Source organism: Argentina anserina, chromosome 1 (genome assembly GCF_933775445.1).
Source record: "Argentina anserina chromosome 1, drPotAnse1.1, whole genome shotgun sequence".
NCBI lineage: Eukaryota > Viridiplantae > Streptophyta > Magnoliopsida > Rosales > Rosaceae > Argentina > Argentina anserina.
The window spans coordinates 9,233,454-9,248,937 of record NC_065872.1 but is presented as its reverse complement, the minus strand read 5'-3'; the positions used below and the strand labels follow the sequence as shown (position 1 = coordinate 9,248,937).

Genomic DNA, 15,484 nt, shown 5'->3' with positions numbered 1-15,484 from the left:
AATATGATCAAGATCCAAAAGAGATATAGACATCTCCTATTGCGATGTGTGCAGAGTGTTTGTAGCAGGGCACCAATTGACAAAAAGCTCGCACCATAGGAGCAACACAATCATAGCTGAATAATGACGCAAACACTGCTCTATAGAGGCCCGCCTTCTTGATATGGTCTTTGTTTCAGCTTAATACATTTTCTACCCACTCCCAGTAGCACTTTATATAGGTAGAACCGCCGGTAGTTAGAAACGCACCCCATCACACAGAGTTGTTAGATATAGAGTCGTTGAGAAGCTTGAATGACACCGTAGGAGCATCTTTTTCACAATGTACAGACTTCAACATCAAAACTCCTGCACCTAGCTCCTTGTGGCCTGACTTGGGCGATTAGAAACTGGCTACTTGGCGATTCACTGCGTAAGTCCACTGCGAGACGGGAGTTGAGCTGCCATAGAATATAGCTTTAAAGGCGAATGGTCCAATGAGAGAGGGATATATGGTTAAAGTGATACCATCTTGTTGCTCATCTTCAACATCGTCGAGGATAGTGATCGTCCTGTTCTTGAAACTTCTGAAAGCCGCCATGCTGAATGTGATGCGTAAAGCTTAAAACGCTTTTATTGAGTGCTATCAAGTCTATGAAATGAGAGCAGTCAAGCGATTAGGTTGTTTACGTTCCTCAAATTCGCTAGAAATCAACGCGTTTTGAAAACAGTCAAATGGCTAGATCAACCGCGACTCTCAAATTGTTGTCAAAATCCTACAAAAAAAAAAAGAGTCAAAATCAGACCATGATACTCGAAAAAAAAAAAAAAAAAGGTCAAAATCGTATGCCCGAGCAGGAGCCGAGCCGAGCGCACAACAACCCCAGTTGTATACAAGTCCAAAACGATCATTAAAACGATCTCTCTTCTCTCCGAATTTTCAACTGAAAAAACCTCCAGAGAAGATAATAATCTCAGACCTTCTTCTTGCTCCAGTCCTTGAAGGTTTCAGGGCACTTGTAACTATTGAATTACACAATCTCATGGCACCCTCGTTTGTCTCGGATGCCAGTCTTGACTCGAGTCGCAAGAAACGTCGAAAGCTCAAAGATGATCGAAACTCGGCTGCAACTACTCAAGTGAGATGGAGATCTGATAACGAGCAGCCGATCTATTGAACTAAGCTGGTGGAATTCTATGCACCATGGTGTGGACACTGTAAATCCCTTGCTCCTATTTATGAGAAGGTTGCAGCAGCATTTAAGTTGGATGGAGATGTGCTGATGGCCATGTGATGCTGACAGATTTTGGACTAGCAAAGGAAATTAATGAAGATAGCAGATCGAATTAAATGTGTGGAACCACTGAATACATGGCTCCGGAGATATTGATGTCTAAAGGCCACAACAAAGATGCAGATTGGTGGAGCATTTGTGTACTTCTGTATGAGATGCTAAGTGGTCAGCCACCATTTACACATGCAAATAGAAAGAAAATTCAGGAGAGATTCAAAAGCTGTTGCACCCACGACGAAGGTTTGTTGATGATGCATGGTCTTTGCCATTGTTCTTTACTTCTGTTGTTGTCTTGTTGAAGATGAGATTGATGATGAGGACATTTCGTTCTCGTTGAATCACGCTGCAACTTATTTGTGAACTAGGCAAGTATGATGAGTGCATTACAGACTATGACAAGGCTATTGAAAGAGGAAAAGATGCTAATCATGTATTTTAATGAGATTGGTTGGCCTTCATCATTGCCCATTACTGAGAAGGAATAAAAAACTGTAATGGATGAATATTTGATGTCCAATAGTTTACCCTTACGACCTGGACTTGAAGAATTTCTTGATGATGCTCACAATGAAGGAATACATGTTGTCATACTGACATCTTATGGTAAAAGTGGAGATAAAAATTAATGCGAAATTTGCGGAGCCTCGGAAGCTAGCTCCACAAATTCTCCAAATCAAAGTTCATACTTCAAGCTGCGTTTTCGGCACGTGACGACGACATGTCTGCAGCACAACTTGAAGTGGGGGCATTTGTAGACACATGAAATTTAATGAAGTAAATCATCTTCATTAAATGATTAAATCGACTAAGAACCCGACAAAATTGCACACGTGACCCAAAAGTCAACAAAGTTAGTGCGAATCCGAATAAAACTCGTGTCAGCACATAAACGAATAATCGTAATCGAAGCTACGTGATTCCGACTTAAATTGTAAAATTGAATGTCATTGACGATTCAAAATGGTAATCGGACATTTGATTAAATTAATAAATTCCTTAACGGTTATAATTAAATCAATTATTTGAAACTATTTAATTTAGTTATGAGAATAACTAATTTTAAATTAATCAGAAAATATATATTGATTTAATTATACAATTAAAGAAATTTATTATTTTAGTGTCATTAAAATATTCTATAAAATAGAAGTCTTGACACTATAAATACCCCTTCCAACATGAAGAGAATGAGACTTGAGAAGAAGAGAGAAAATCGCTTGAGCAAGATCACTCTCGAGAAATCCCGAAGTCTCTCAAGTCCACGAAGAATCATCAAGTTACCAAATCGTTCGTTCTTCATCAAATCTAAATCTAAACTCAAGTCCACGAAGAATCATCAAGCTACCAAATCGCCCGTTCTTCATCAAATCCAAATCCAAACTCAAGTCCACGAAGAATCATCAAGCTACCAAATCGCCCGTTCTTCATCAAATCCAAATCCAAACTCAAGTCCACGAAGAATCATCAAGCTACCAAATCGCCCGTTCTTCATCAAATCCAAATCCAAACTCAAATTCTCAAGATCAAGTGCATGTCCCCCTTGAGCCAAGTTACATACGGAGATAGAATCAGATGAGTTCACAAAGATTGTAACCTCGCGTTTGATTATCAATAAGTTACATTTTATTTATACACGTGTCTGCACTCTTATTTGTTTTCATATTCTCGTTCTACAGTAGTGTAGATACAAAAAATTTGCTCCTCACATAATGTAAAACAGTTGTGAATATAATTATGTTGCAAAGGAGGACAAATACCCAAATGAATAGATCCAATTAGACTCTATTGACTGACATGTTTACTTGTTGTTTGAGTTTATCTATCATTAATAATGATCTTTAGTCATATATAATTTTTAATTACTTAGCTTTATACAGTCTAACCTCGATAAATTAATATTTGATAAATTAATAATCTCGTTTAAGTAATAATTTTCTCCGGTCCCGACTCGGGACCAGTGTATATTACTAAAGACCTAGCTAAATACATGAGATAATAAATTTTTTTAGAATCTCTTTAAGTCCCATCGAATACATAAAGTAATAATTAATTTAATAAAAATTAAAAATTAGTTAAAATAATTAATAATTGATCAAATATATAAAGGAAATAATGAATAAAATTCATAATACAAATTAAGGAAAATAATTATTTAACCATATCATTTTAAAGTTACTTTTAGACATGAAATTATACCAAATTTAGAAAGTGAGACTAAATTCTTTATAAAATAACAACAAAATTCTATTTAAAATAAGAATTTATTCATTTATTAATAATATAATAATTCTGTTAAAGTAATAATTTATTATAGTCGCGATATTATTCATTTATATAGATTTTAATGCATTTAGACTAATCTCTAGTAGTCACCCTGTAAAATAATTGAAATGGTTCATCACAAGCCCCATCATGAGCAAGCGCCTGATGTGGTTGTGAGTTGTGACAGCAAAGACCAAACAAGACACTTGAGAGCCTGAGACAGTGAATACTCCAAATCAATTAGTAGTTGTGGAGTGTGCTGGAGAGAGCCAAGCAAATTCAGTGTGATTTCTTGGCTTCTTTGGGTCCTACTGTCTTGGAAGCAATATTGATTGGCAATGGCTTCATTTGTAAACTATCTAGGACATATAATTTGAAGATCAGATAATTAGAACATTCTTAGACTTGGTAAGAAAAAAGAAAAAACAATGATAACCCATGATCAATGTATAGTAAGAACAAACAATGGAGGTTGAGAGAGAGAGAAAGTAGAAAAAAACATTCTTAGTTTTTGGATTGCATCTTGAGCGTTTACACTAAGTTATATTAATTATATTATATCATGATATATAAAGCTAATCTGGGTAATTAACTTAATAATCGTTTACACTAAGTTACCCTATCAATCAATGTTGTAAGAAAGTCAGACATTTTATTTTCATTTTGAGCTATTTATGGATTTTATGCCGACTTGAGGACCGGAACTTCCAAGTGTAAGAATCTAGTTCACAAGGCATGTATGTTGGTAGAAAAAATCCCGATCTTACATGGGGCACTAGGAGTGGTGAGGTTCTAATCTGACAAACCAAGACAAGGATCTAGCTTTGCTTCATGTCCATGCAATCAGAAATTAAAGTGAATTGCAGTAGAGAAAAATGGAGGCAATATTAGATTTCCCACTAATAACAGTAAAGACATGACACATTAATCATTCATGAAATGACTAAACACACACGCCAAGTATGTCGTCTCTGTTCTACCTTTTCTATTTTTTTTAGAAGAAACGTAAATACATTTTTTTGGTAATAAACGTAAATACATTATTAGAGTACGTTCTGATAGATTAGTTCACAAGATTTGCAATTGCAAACACTAATAATACTAATTATTGCAATATATGCATACTAACTTTTTGCAAACACATATCGTATTCATTTTGGCGAGTAGCTAGCTAGCTAGCTAGCTATACCTGCTGGTCTTGACACTTTCCAATTTCCTAACTTGGTTAAAGTCGGTTGATGAGTCCGATCATGTACTTTTATTGATTTCTTCACACACCACTTACGTCGCTATTTTCCTCCTCATTTTAGCCAAATCGACGTGCCAATTGATATGAAGTTTTAACTAAAGATCTCGGTACTATTATGTACGTCCCTCCGTACACCGTAGCTACGTATTCAAGTAAATAACAACGAAAATAATTTGAATATCCACAAATAATCGCCTCATTCTTTGGGTTGATTCTAATCGCCACACCATCTAATTCTGCTCCATCCGATGGGGGCTCCTCTTGTTCTATGGTAGAAGCCGAAGATGATCGATGTTTTTGCACAATGTTACAGCTTCTATATGCTGGCAAGGTTACTTGTTTAGTTAGTGGCGGACACATAACATTGTACAAGTGGAGGCAACAAATTTTTTAGAGCCCGACACATGATTTGTTATGCTTAAAATATGTGTGCCATGAAAAATGGTGCAAATGGATACGAGGCCGGGTTCTTGAGGTTATTAGAGAGTCGGAAAGCGAGAAATAGACGAGATGATTTACGATAGAAAGAGTGATAATAAGTTTATAATATGAGATTGATATGAGGAATTTACCCGAGTATATTATCAATTAGTCTAATACACTTATATTTCAATAATTTTTGGTGCAACTCGGTATCGAAACTTAGTATTGTATAATTATAGGGTTTAACTCAGTCATGGCTATGGAGTAAAAACAAGTTAATATAGGACATATAGTTGGCAAAATTAAAATCTCACTGGGGCAAGTGCCCCCATTCGCCCCTTACTGCGTCCGCCCCTGTTAATTAGTTATTTTCATTTTCTCTCAACAAGTTGATATGAATAAAGAGAAGCTGACCGGTAGCATTATATAAACCATATACAACTTGATCATGTAAAGCTGCAAAGATTATTCCGAAAAACAAAGGCTATCAATGATTTAGTGGTTAATATTACTATAGGTGGGCAGGTTAATCGAAGAATGGAACGAGACATTTTAAACACCGGGCTGGCCTTTGATACATCGGGAAAAGTTGGGACCAAACTTGGGCTCAATGTTCCGAGTCCAATATAAAACAGAGCCGAATCATGCTTTTCAATTGTTTTGATGTTTGAACTTTGAAGTAAAGCATGAATGAGTTGATTGACCAAAAAAAAAAAGCATGAATGAGTTGTTCTAAGAGCTCTATTGCTCTATGACCTCAAAAGTTTTGATGACCAGACCCACGTAACTAAGATTGTTTTTTTAGAAGAACTTATCAAAAATTCTTATCTACACTTATGCCAAACAAAAAAATTCTTATCTACACTGTTATAAAAGTACACGGTGTGATCTTAATCATTTATATGTTTGATAACTCACGTTTCTATTTTGATATTATCTAATCTTACCCACCCACATAACTAATATACCTTCCCCCTAATCCAGTAGAGTTTGGTTTGCATGTCATCTCTACAGAGTTAAAATGGCCCTTTATCTCCACTCTGTTCTCAGAATTTCAAAGAGGAAAGACTGTTTGGATTCTCACCCCTTTCACTTCTCCATTTCACACGATATTATTCATTAATGACCATGAGCTTGCTCCTTGATTATTGTTAGTACTGCAACGAATGAACGAAATAGTATAATATACTAGTGTGTGATCCTAGAACGTTCCCTTCATGAAATGCATCAACACAAGTCACTAGTCATCGTCAAAAAACACAAGTCACTAGTAAATTCCACAACAGTAAACTGTAAAATCCCTGGATCAACAAGTAGAAGCAAAGAAAAGTCTCTGCCATCACTATCCTTCTGATCACCACCACCTTGGCTCCCATGCAGGGCTGAGCTGCCGGTTCTTCTTTTTCAGAAGGGGGTACCCCAGAAACCCCAGTGTCCTTTTTGTCCTATTCTTCTTCTGCCCACACCAAACCTGTGAGGCTGTCGACCCCTTCTTCCCAAAACGACTGCGTTTCTTCCTCCTCGCATTTGTGACCGTTGTTATATGCACAATCCTCGTTGGTTTTTGGGTTCTGGGCTTTTGGCCAAATTGTCATTGTTGCCCTTCACACTTCCCCACACCATCTTTGATTCTCGTCCCACTCGTCCGAAAGAAAGATCAAAGGACAATTGCCCCTCGTTGTAATTTCGATTTCTTGCTCTCCTCGCTGAAAGTTAATTCCTACTCCCCTAGACACTGGGGGCACTCTCTTGGATACTCTGCCAGCTTTTTCCAATTTTCTCTCTTTCATTTTTTTTGAGGCTCTTTGTATCAGTCAAGTTGGTCCTTCACTGTAAGGACATTTTTTTTTCCACTACAGAAAACTGAGAAAGAGAGACAGTGAGAAACTGAGAGGCCTTGAGAAATGTTGAAGATGGTGTGGCTTGTCTTCTTCCAGCTTATGCTTCTGGGTTTCTCTGGTAAATAAGCTTCAACCCATTCTACTCTAGTGTTCCATGTTTGCAATGTTAATATTATTTTCTGTGTCTTCGTCGTTTACCTTTTGATTCTCTACAATGGAAGCCTTATTTATTTTGTATAAGTTCTGTTACAGAAGCTTCAGCACACTCAGAACTAGTGTTCCATTTGTGCAATGTTATCGAGGCCTTATTTTTGTTTTGAATTTGTTTCTGGGTTTTTTTTCCTTCAACACTCTGAGAACTAGTGTTCCATATTTGCAATGTTACTGTAGTTCTTCTGTGTCTTCCTCTATTTCCTTTTGAATTTCTACGATGGAAGCCTTATTTTTTGTTTGGTACAAATTTCTGGGTTATTTTCTGGTACATAATCTTCAATGCACTTAGAACTAGTGTTTCCTTTTTGCAATGTTACTCTGATCTCTTTGTGTTCTCTTCTTTTTGTCCTTTTGATCATCTACAAATCTACAATGGAGGCCATAGTTTGATTTGGTATGTGTTTATCTACAGGCGCAACGCATGAGTCTGATCAAGTCCCAACTCTCTCTGAGACAACCTATCAGGTGGTTCAAGTTTCAAGTCTTCCCAGAGCTGTTGCAGTGAGTGAGCTCAGTAAGGTATCTCGCAGTGTTCTCATGGCTGAGACAAGGCTCACCAACCCAACAGAGGCAGAACCAACAACCAGGAAGCTCTTATCCACCGACCCATTTCCGGCCAGACCCAATCCACAACCCACAACCTCAGACCCCCCATTCCACTCCTCTGTTGGCTTCTCTGTTCCTGCTAACTCAGCCAAAAACCCACAAACCCCACAAGCTCAAACAGCCTCACCTGCACCGGCCCAAACAGCCTCACCTCCAAACCCCGAAGCAGCTTCACCACCTTCGGAGATGTCTTCCCCTGAAGCCCCCGATGCCTCTCCAGTTTACCATCAAGCCACTCCTCCTTTTCCTTACGAGCTGCCACCGTGTAAACCGAGAGCCCCGGCACCGGAATTTAGGCCTGTGCATAAACTGTGGTGTGTGGCCAAGCCGAGTGTTCCGGCAGAGACATTGCAGGAGGCTGTGGACTATGCTTGTGGAGCTGGTGGTGCTGATTGCCAGGAGATTATGCCAGACGGAAACTGCTACTACCCTGAGTCTGTTGTAGCCCATGCTTCTTATGCTTTCAACAGCTACTGGCAGAAGAACAAGAGGAATGGAGGCACTTGCAGCTTTGGTGGCACTGCTATGCTCATCAACAGTGACCCAAGTAAGTCCTCTTTCCATGCTCATTTTTGGGTTTGGAGTTCTTAAACATTTGGTATGATTAATTTCTATGTTATTGGGTTTGCTATGTTTTGAGACCCAAGTAAGCCTGTTCCATGTTGATTATTGGGTTTGCACAAGGAGAACCTTACTTATTTTCTGAAAAATTAATATATGATTAATAATTCCTTGCTATGTAATAATGTAAATGAATCAATAAGGCACTAGTAAAAGCCATTTCCATGTTGAATTGGGTCTTCCAATGTTAAAAAAAAGGACCCAGTTTCTGAGAGTTTAACAATACCTTGTTTCTGTGGATTGAGGATTGAGATGGATAAGGTCTCATCTTACACCGACTTTCAATCACATTGTACAGCTTCCATTTGATTTCCGCTATCATAACAGAACACAGTTGCGTTTTAAAGATTTTCGACAATTTGTTTGTTGTTGAAAACGTTTAGAAATTGTTTGAGGATGTTCATAATTCTTTTGTTATATCCTGGTAGCTTTTGTTGGTTCGAATCAGATATCCATGAACTGTTGGCTTTTGTTGGTTCATATGGGTTATCTTTTCTGCATAAGAATATATAGTTGATGGTCTTCCTTTGCAAGGCAATGATGCTTATATGATCTTGTTTCTATTGCAGGTTATCAACTCTGTCGCTTTGTTGTCACCTAGATGCATCAAGAATGGTAGCCGAGACTAATAGTCTCTTCGTATAGGATAGGTTGAATTAGGGGACATCTGATTCTAAGTTGGTCTGTAATTTTGCTACCCTTAATTTTTGGCACTAGTTTACTAGTCTGCATTTGAAGATATTAATCTAGTTCTAAGTAGTTATCTCAATGTGGTATCTGTGCTTCTCGACAAGTACTCTTTTGACTTGTAATCCTCTGTGATACTCATCTTTGCTATGCTTAAAGGGATTTAGCAGTTTATTTGGGAGTTTCTTTTATGTAGATACTAAGTATATCATCCGTCATCCCTATAAGTTGGGAAGATGTGTGCCTCATCAGGCTCATCTTTCCTGTAATCGGAAGGATTCAGCAGCTTATTTGTGAGCTTCCTCCATCATGCAGATAATGATACCACCCTTTCATTGGCAAAAATATTAATTAGTATCAGAACCTAATCACTGATAAAGTTTTGATCACATGTGCAAAAAAAATGAGCTAATCATTTCTAACAGTATGTTGATTTTTTTATATGGAGATGCAGGGGATCGAACCCTGTACCTCTCGCATGCAAAGCGAGCGCTCTACCATTTGAGCTACATCCCCAACTGGGTTTGATCCCTGTTGTTTTTAAATAACTTCGCAACTTGTATTAGTGCGGATGTGCCGAATAAAATAGATGACGTACCCTCTCATCCCTCTTATACCGTAGTATGTTCGCCCATCGTTTTGATTGTCTATTTAATTAGAAAGAGTAAGGCCGGGATGAGGAATCTTCATGTGGTTGGTCGCAAATGTTATTTTGGAATCAATGTTACTTGATTCATCTGTTTGTTCTTACGTTACATAAATAACGTTTATGATATTAGGATTGCTCATTCTATCTTGCATTTCCAGCCTTAGCTTAAAGTCCACTTTAGGACCCTATAAATCCATCTAGAACAAGTTTACGGGGCGAAAGAATTGGCTAGTTTTAGATTATGTTGTGTAAGTTATCCGTGAGCTTCCGCCACATGTAATTATCGTCGGCACCCCCTTATGAATATTTCGCAAACACGGACTCGGTGAAGTAGAGAAGAAAAGGTGAAAAACCCAGAAGACCCGATTTCATTTGCACCGTACGGCCGGGTCACTCCGACTCTCTCTGGTTTTTACAGCTTTCCTATAGGCTCTCACCGGTTTTCGTTGTCCTCTGTATATGCCCCGGGCTATCCAAAGATCGTAAACCCAAAAGTGATTCCCAAATATGGAGTCTACGGCAAATAATTTCAATGAAGTTAAAGAGACGGCAACAAAGGTTTATACGTAACCTTGCTTTTGTCAATGTTATTTGTAATCTTTTCATTCTTTTCCTGCTGTTGTGATTCTTGTTTTTCTGATGCTAGTTTGCTTATGTCTATTGAATTTTCATTTCTTGTTACTCTTTGGCAATCCCGGTATCGAGAGTTTTCATTTCTTGTGAGAGTTCTGTAATAATATGTTGTGCTTGTTCATCATTTACTCTTAAGTCATTTGATATGCCAGTCAGGATTCATAAATAATCGTGAAATAACGAAGTACAACAAAGAATGCAACTTCTTGTACTGTTTTGGTTTCAAGATAAATGACATTGCTCTCTCTCTCTCTCTCTCTCTCTCTCTCTGTGTTGCAGAATTATGCTACCTTTTTCCTGGTGTCTGTGCTTCTAGCTAGCGCAGTCTTGTATGGAGGTTGTGCCATGCTCCGCCATGTCCAGAGTGACTATGGTCCTGTGATTCTAACAAGAAAGGGGGCTTTCTTCGTGTTTGTTGTAGCAGAGGGAATGACCCTGATTCTGTCGATCTTTTCTTCCTTGCTTGCTTTTCTGTGCTGGTGGAACCTAAAGAGGAATGGATCTTTGAGAAAGTCACAGAAGATGGCTATGTTGTATTACTCGGTTACCATGTCGACCCTGATTGGAATGTTTCTCGTCCACGTCTCGAGCACCTATGTATTACACGGTATCAAACTTCTTGCAGTGGTTGAAATGGTAGCCTTTTGGTTTTTCTGTAGCTTTGCTATCAACGTTGACATGAGCTCAAACAGAGATTAAAAGTTTGATGTACTGCAGAAATTTACAGAAATATATGAAGCACCTAACAGTTGTGACATTGACTACATTATTTTTCTTTCCTGGTAGATTGTACTAATTGTAGTGGTCTGATATCGATCTGAATGTGATCACCCTTGTTAGCGAGGTAACCAGCAGTAAACTAAAGCTGCCAATTTCTCTTACTAAGCTGCATAAATATCATCAATCTACAAGGAATCTTGGAATATGCTGCTCTCAGATGAAGGAAGGCCTGCTGTCTCTGATCATCTATGTCGATATAGACTGTTCATACATCTGGTTGCCAAAGTTATAATTCACGGGCAAGTTTAGCCTAATTTATCCATTACTGTTACGTATGATGATCAATACTCTCCCTGCTTACTATTTACTGCCATCTTCAGATCAGGTCTATCTACTGCCATCTTCAGATCAGGTTTAGTTTAGACTGGACTATTATGGAAATTGCTGGGTAACAACTTTCATGTGCCATTAATTCGAGCCACGAAACATCAGAAGTATGAGATCCCGACTACATATGTCTCACTATGTATTGTAGTGTTCTGAATGTATTAAGTTCACCTTATTAGCAAAGGGACCTCTACAGAAACTTGACATGCCCTATTGCTACACAGAACATTCAATTTAAAGGTCATTGATTCTAAAACTGGAACCAATTTCATCATACATGTTTCCTAGAGCCAGCTTGAAGTAAACTTGTTTTTTGTTTTTGTTTTTTTAGGGGAATGAATATTATTTCATTGGGCAACCCCTTTCACGACCACAAATATCAAATACAAGAAATGACAGACCATCTCTCATACACGCCAACACTAAGAAAGCAAATAAAGGAGCAAAAACGCGCTTACTAAAAAAAACCAAAGTTTGAAAACTCTGAAAAGAAATAACGGGAAAACACTAAACAAAAACTAAAATATAGTAACTCCCATAAGTCTAAATTAACGACGTTGGACACTACCACATTGAGCCCATGACATCAATTTGCGTACTCTCAGTGATAGTGAAATCGAAAGAAAAATCAAAAAGGAGAATCATCTCTATCTTTTACTAGAATACTAAATGTAGAAAATAAAACCACACAACCCTAAAATCCACAAACCGCTTCAGAATAAGACTGCAGGTGGCATAAGTCGTGCAACGCCGAAAGAAATATGTCGAGAGAGGAAAAGAACCTTGTTATTAGTTATATGTTATTTTTTTTTGATTGATCGAGTAGATAGTTATCTGGTAGCTCTAGTGCAAGTGTTAAAAAACTAAATTAAGGGTTCAAAATTGATCCAGAGCAGATCCGAATCCAAATTCAGATTGTGCCAAAACGCTAAAAGGGCTCAAGATATGCCAAGGCAGACCTAAAAAGCCAGTGATCAAAACAACTCGGGTCCATTCATGGAAGGCAAGAATGTCTCAACATGCAAATCATGAGTACGTCCTCGTGGAGATCGACTATGTTAAAGCGCCAATGGATCCACAAGAAACATAATCTCAAACAATAACAGTGTGTGACACAGTAAAATTCTACAAAGATGAGGCAACGTAAATTCTGGCATGATCGAGGCAGTGAACTAAGACTGGCCACACTTAAACGTCCATGATAATCTGCCAAACAGATGTGTAGAATCAAAAGAAAAAAACACTGTTAACCAAAAAAAGAAGAAGAAGAAATAAACACTGGTCGAAACATAATTTGTTCGATTAATTAGTTTGCAAAATCTTGTATGAATTTTGAATTTCCTCATTCCTTGCAGCTAGAGACATTATTTTTAGCCCTTTGGCTGGGTTTGCGATGGTCTAAAATACAACCGTTGGAGTCTTTTAACATGCATCGTTCCTACGTACAAAGATTCTCTAATTGTGCATTCAACTTGGGTACATTTCTTTTGGGCCGAAAAAAATGATTAATATATATAAGCTGACCTGAAAAGTCCTAAATCAAGTGAACAACCCGAGAGCTCTGCATAAGTCAGTGCGTTTCTAGGGTTTAAAAAAATTCTGGTTTCCGTCCAATGGCGCGTCCATTGACGTGGCCATCAGATGGGAGTTAAGGTGGGTCAGTCGGTAGCTCAGCGTGGGTGTTTGATGGTGGTGGATCAAGAGAGGCCGGCGGTTACGGGTGTGGTCAAGATGCAATTTTCTTATTTGGTTTGCAGCAGCATTTTGCACAGTGGCGATGTGGTTGTCATCGCCCTTAAGGGTGCTAGTCTGATCTCCATGGAGGTTGAGATGATGTTGATGGGTGGCTCTGTGATAGGGAAACGCTGGGGATCAGTTTTCTTACCTTGGTATGTTTCCAGGTTGGATTTGATGCCTCTGCCGTTTGGTTGTTTTTGTTGCAGAAGGCTGTCTAGTCGTGTCATGGAATTAGGCAGTTCTCTCTGGCGGCGGTGGTGACGGCTTTGTTGACAGGGCGGTGTCTATGTAGCCGGACGGAGGGCGGTTGGTAGACTGGATCTGGGGTTATTCTACCCTTGATCTTTGTGGGGGGCCTAGGCTTGTTTAAGCCTGGGCAAGGATGATGGGCCTGGGTCTTTTGGCACAAGTCTGTTTAGGTCCTAGTTGTAGGCTTTTTATTTTATTTTTTTTTTGTAGCTTTTGGTGTCTTTTTCTCGTCCATCCTCTTTGAGCGAGGGTTTAGGATGTCGGTGGGTAGAGTTTGGTTGTGTCGTTGAGGTGCATGTTATTTCAAGGATTATCTAAAAGTCGGTTATTTCTGGGTGTCAATGAAATGGGGAGATTGTCTCTGCAAATATGCCCGAGGTTTTTGTATTGTGATGTTATTGGAGCGGTTCTCTTATTGAGATTGGTGGTGAGTAGATTATTGACTACTTTTGAAATCAATTTTGATTGGTTTGAGATTAGGTCTTCTTAGCTCATGTCTATTGCCTTTTGCGATAGTCATGTAACTAGCAGTCTTGGTAGGAATGAGAGTGTGAAATCTCGTTCCACCATTGAGTGTTCCTCTTAGTTGTAATATTATTTTGCTGGAATATGTAGTTTATTTTTCTAAAAAAAAAAATTAATGCTCACCAAATCTTGGATGTAGATCAAGTGGATAAGTGGTGTAGATGCCTAAATGGTTATCTATACTCTAATTAAAACAAATATGTTTTATCAACCAAAACGTATGAGAAAATACGTTAATAATTTTAAATTATAAATTAATTTAAATCAGTTTTTAATATGAATGATATAACAGTACGTAATTAAAAAAAAAGATAAATTATGTATAAAAATAATAATAAACAGTGGATATAGAAATTATCACCGATGTGTAGGTGAGTGCAAGTTATAATTGAGTGAAACTCTTCAATCCAAGGGTAATTGAGCTTAATGTTTTTGGCAAGCAAATATCCAGGTAAGTAGTTTAATAATTTATCTGAACCTACTATGAGATTTTTGGGGCCATGAGATCTTGGTAGAATTATGTACATTAAATTAGTGTAAAGTCTCCACTGATCATGGATCAAGATCCGATTGCGAAGTAGTACGTAAAACCTCTAAATCAGTACGCATGATCGACCACACACACATACAAGATGTACGTTTAGGCGCGCCCACACACACACATACACACACTATATCCGTTTCAGATGTGGATGTCTGCACGGTACGAATTCGACTATTTCGGCAACCAGTGGCGTGCCTATGTATAAAACAAACAACGGATGTAGAACTAATCACCTACACATCTGTGTAGGTGAGTGCTAGTTATAATTGAGTGAAACCTTCAATCCAAGGGTAATTGGGCTTAATCTTTTTGGCAAGCAGCTATCCATGTAGCTAGTTTAATAATTTATCTGAACCTATTATGAGATTTTTGGGGCCATGAGATAATGGTAGAATTATGTACATAAATTAGTGTAAAGTCTCCATCGATCATGAATCAAGATCCGATTGCGAAGTAGTACGTAAAACCTCTAAACTAGTACGTATGATCGACCACACACACGTACAAGATGTACGTTTATGCATATATATATATATATATATTATTCGTTTCAGGTGCGGACATCCGCACTATACGGATTTGGCGATTCGGGCGACTGGTGGCACTCCACCCTCCCATCGCTTCTGTCAATGAAGGCTGAAACTGAAGCATTGGCTGCCGTCGGCTGAAATCTTGAAATTTTTAGAAATTTCAGGTTTTTGAGCAGATTCCAACATTCATGGACCGACACTGCAGCTTCCGTCAGCGCATACATGAGCGCCGGGAGGGGGAGAGTGCGGCCGATACTTTCTGCACCGTCGTTGTAGAATCCACACCTACAAAGTTTTATACATATATATATATATATAATCTTAGCTGCGGATG

The 15,484-nt window shown here is 38.3% G+C and overlaps 2 protein-coding genes, 1 long non-coding RNA gene and 1 other non-coding gene across 4 annotated transcripts in view; 2 read left to right on the top strand and 2 right to left on the bottom strand.

Annotated features, from left to right (window-relative positions):
- LOC126805043 (peptidyl-prolyl cis-trans isomerase CYP65) overlaps nucleotides 1-15,484 on the bottom strand; it is a 309,510-nt gene that overhangs the window by 106,057 nt on the left and 187,969 nt on the right. The gene's annotated exons all lie outside the window — the stretch shown is intronic.
- LOC126805061 (uncharacterized) lies at nucleotides 7,051-9,357 on the top strand. Its single transcript, XM_050532157.1, has 3 exons — nucleotides 7,051-7,167; nucleotides 7,675-8,415; nucleotides 9,059-9,357. The coding sequence occupies exons 1-3, from the start codon at nucleotides 7,113-7,115 to the stop codon at nucleotides 9,088-9,090; spliced, it is 828 nt and encodes a 275-aa protein (XP_050388114.1). The 5' UTR covers nucleotides 7,051-7,112; the 3' UTR covers nucleotides 9,091-9,357.
- On the bottom strand, nucleotides 9,620-9,692 carry TRNAA-UGC (transfer RNA alanine (anticodon UGC)). Its single transcript has one exon. It is a non-coding gene; the product is annotated as a tRNA-Ala (tRNA).
- Nucleotides 9,945-11,213, top strand: LOC126805069 (uncharacterized). The gene is made up of 2 exons (XR_007673831.1): nucleotides 9,945-10,383; nucleotides 10,738-11,213. It is a non-coding gene; the product is annotated as an uncharacterized LOC126805069 (long non-coding RNA).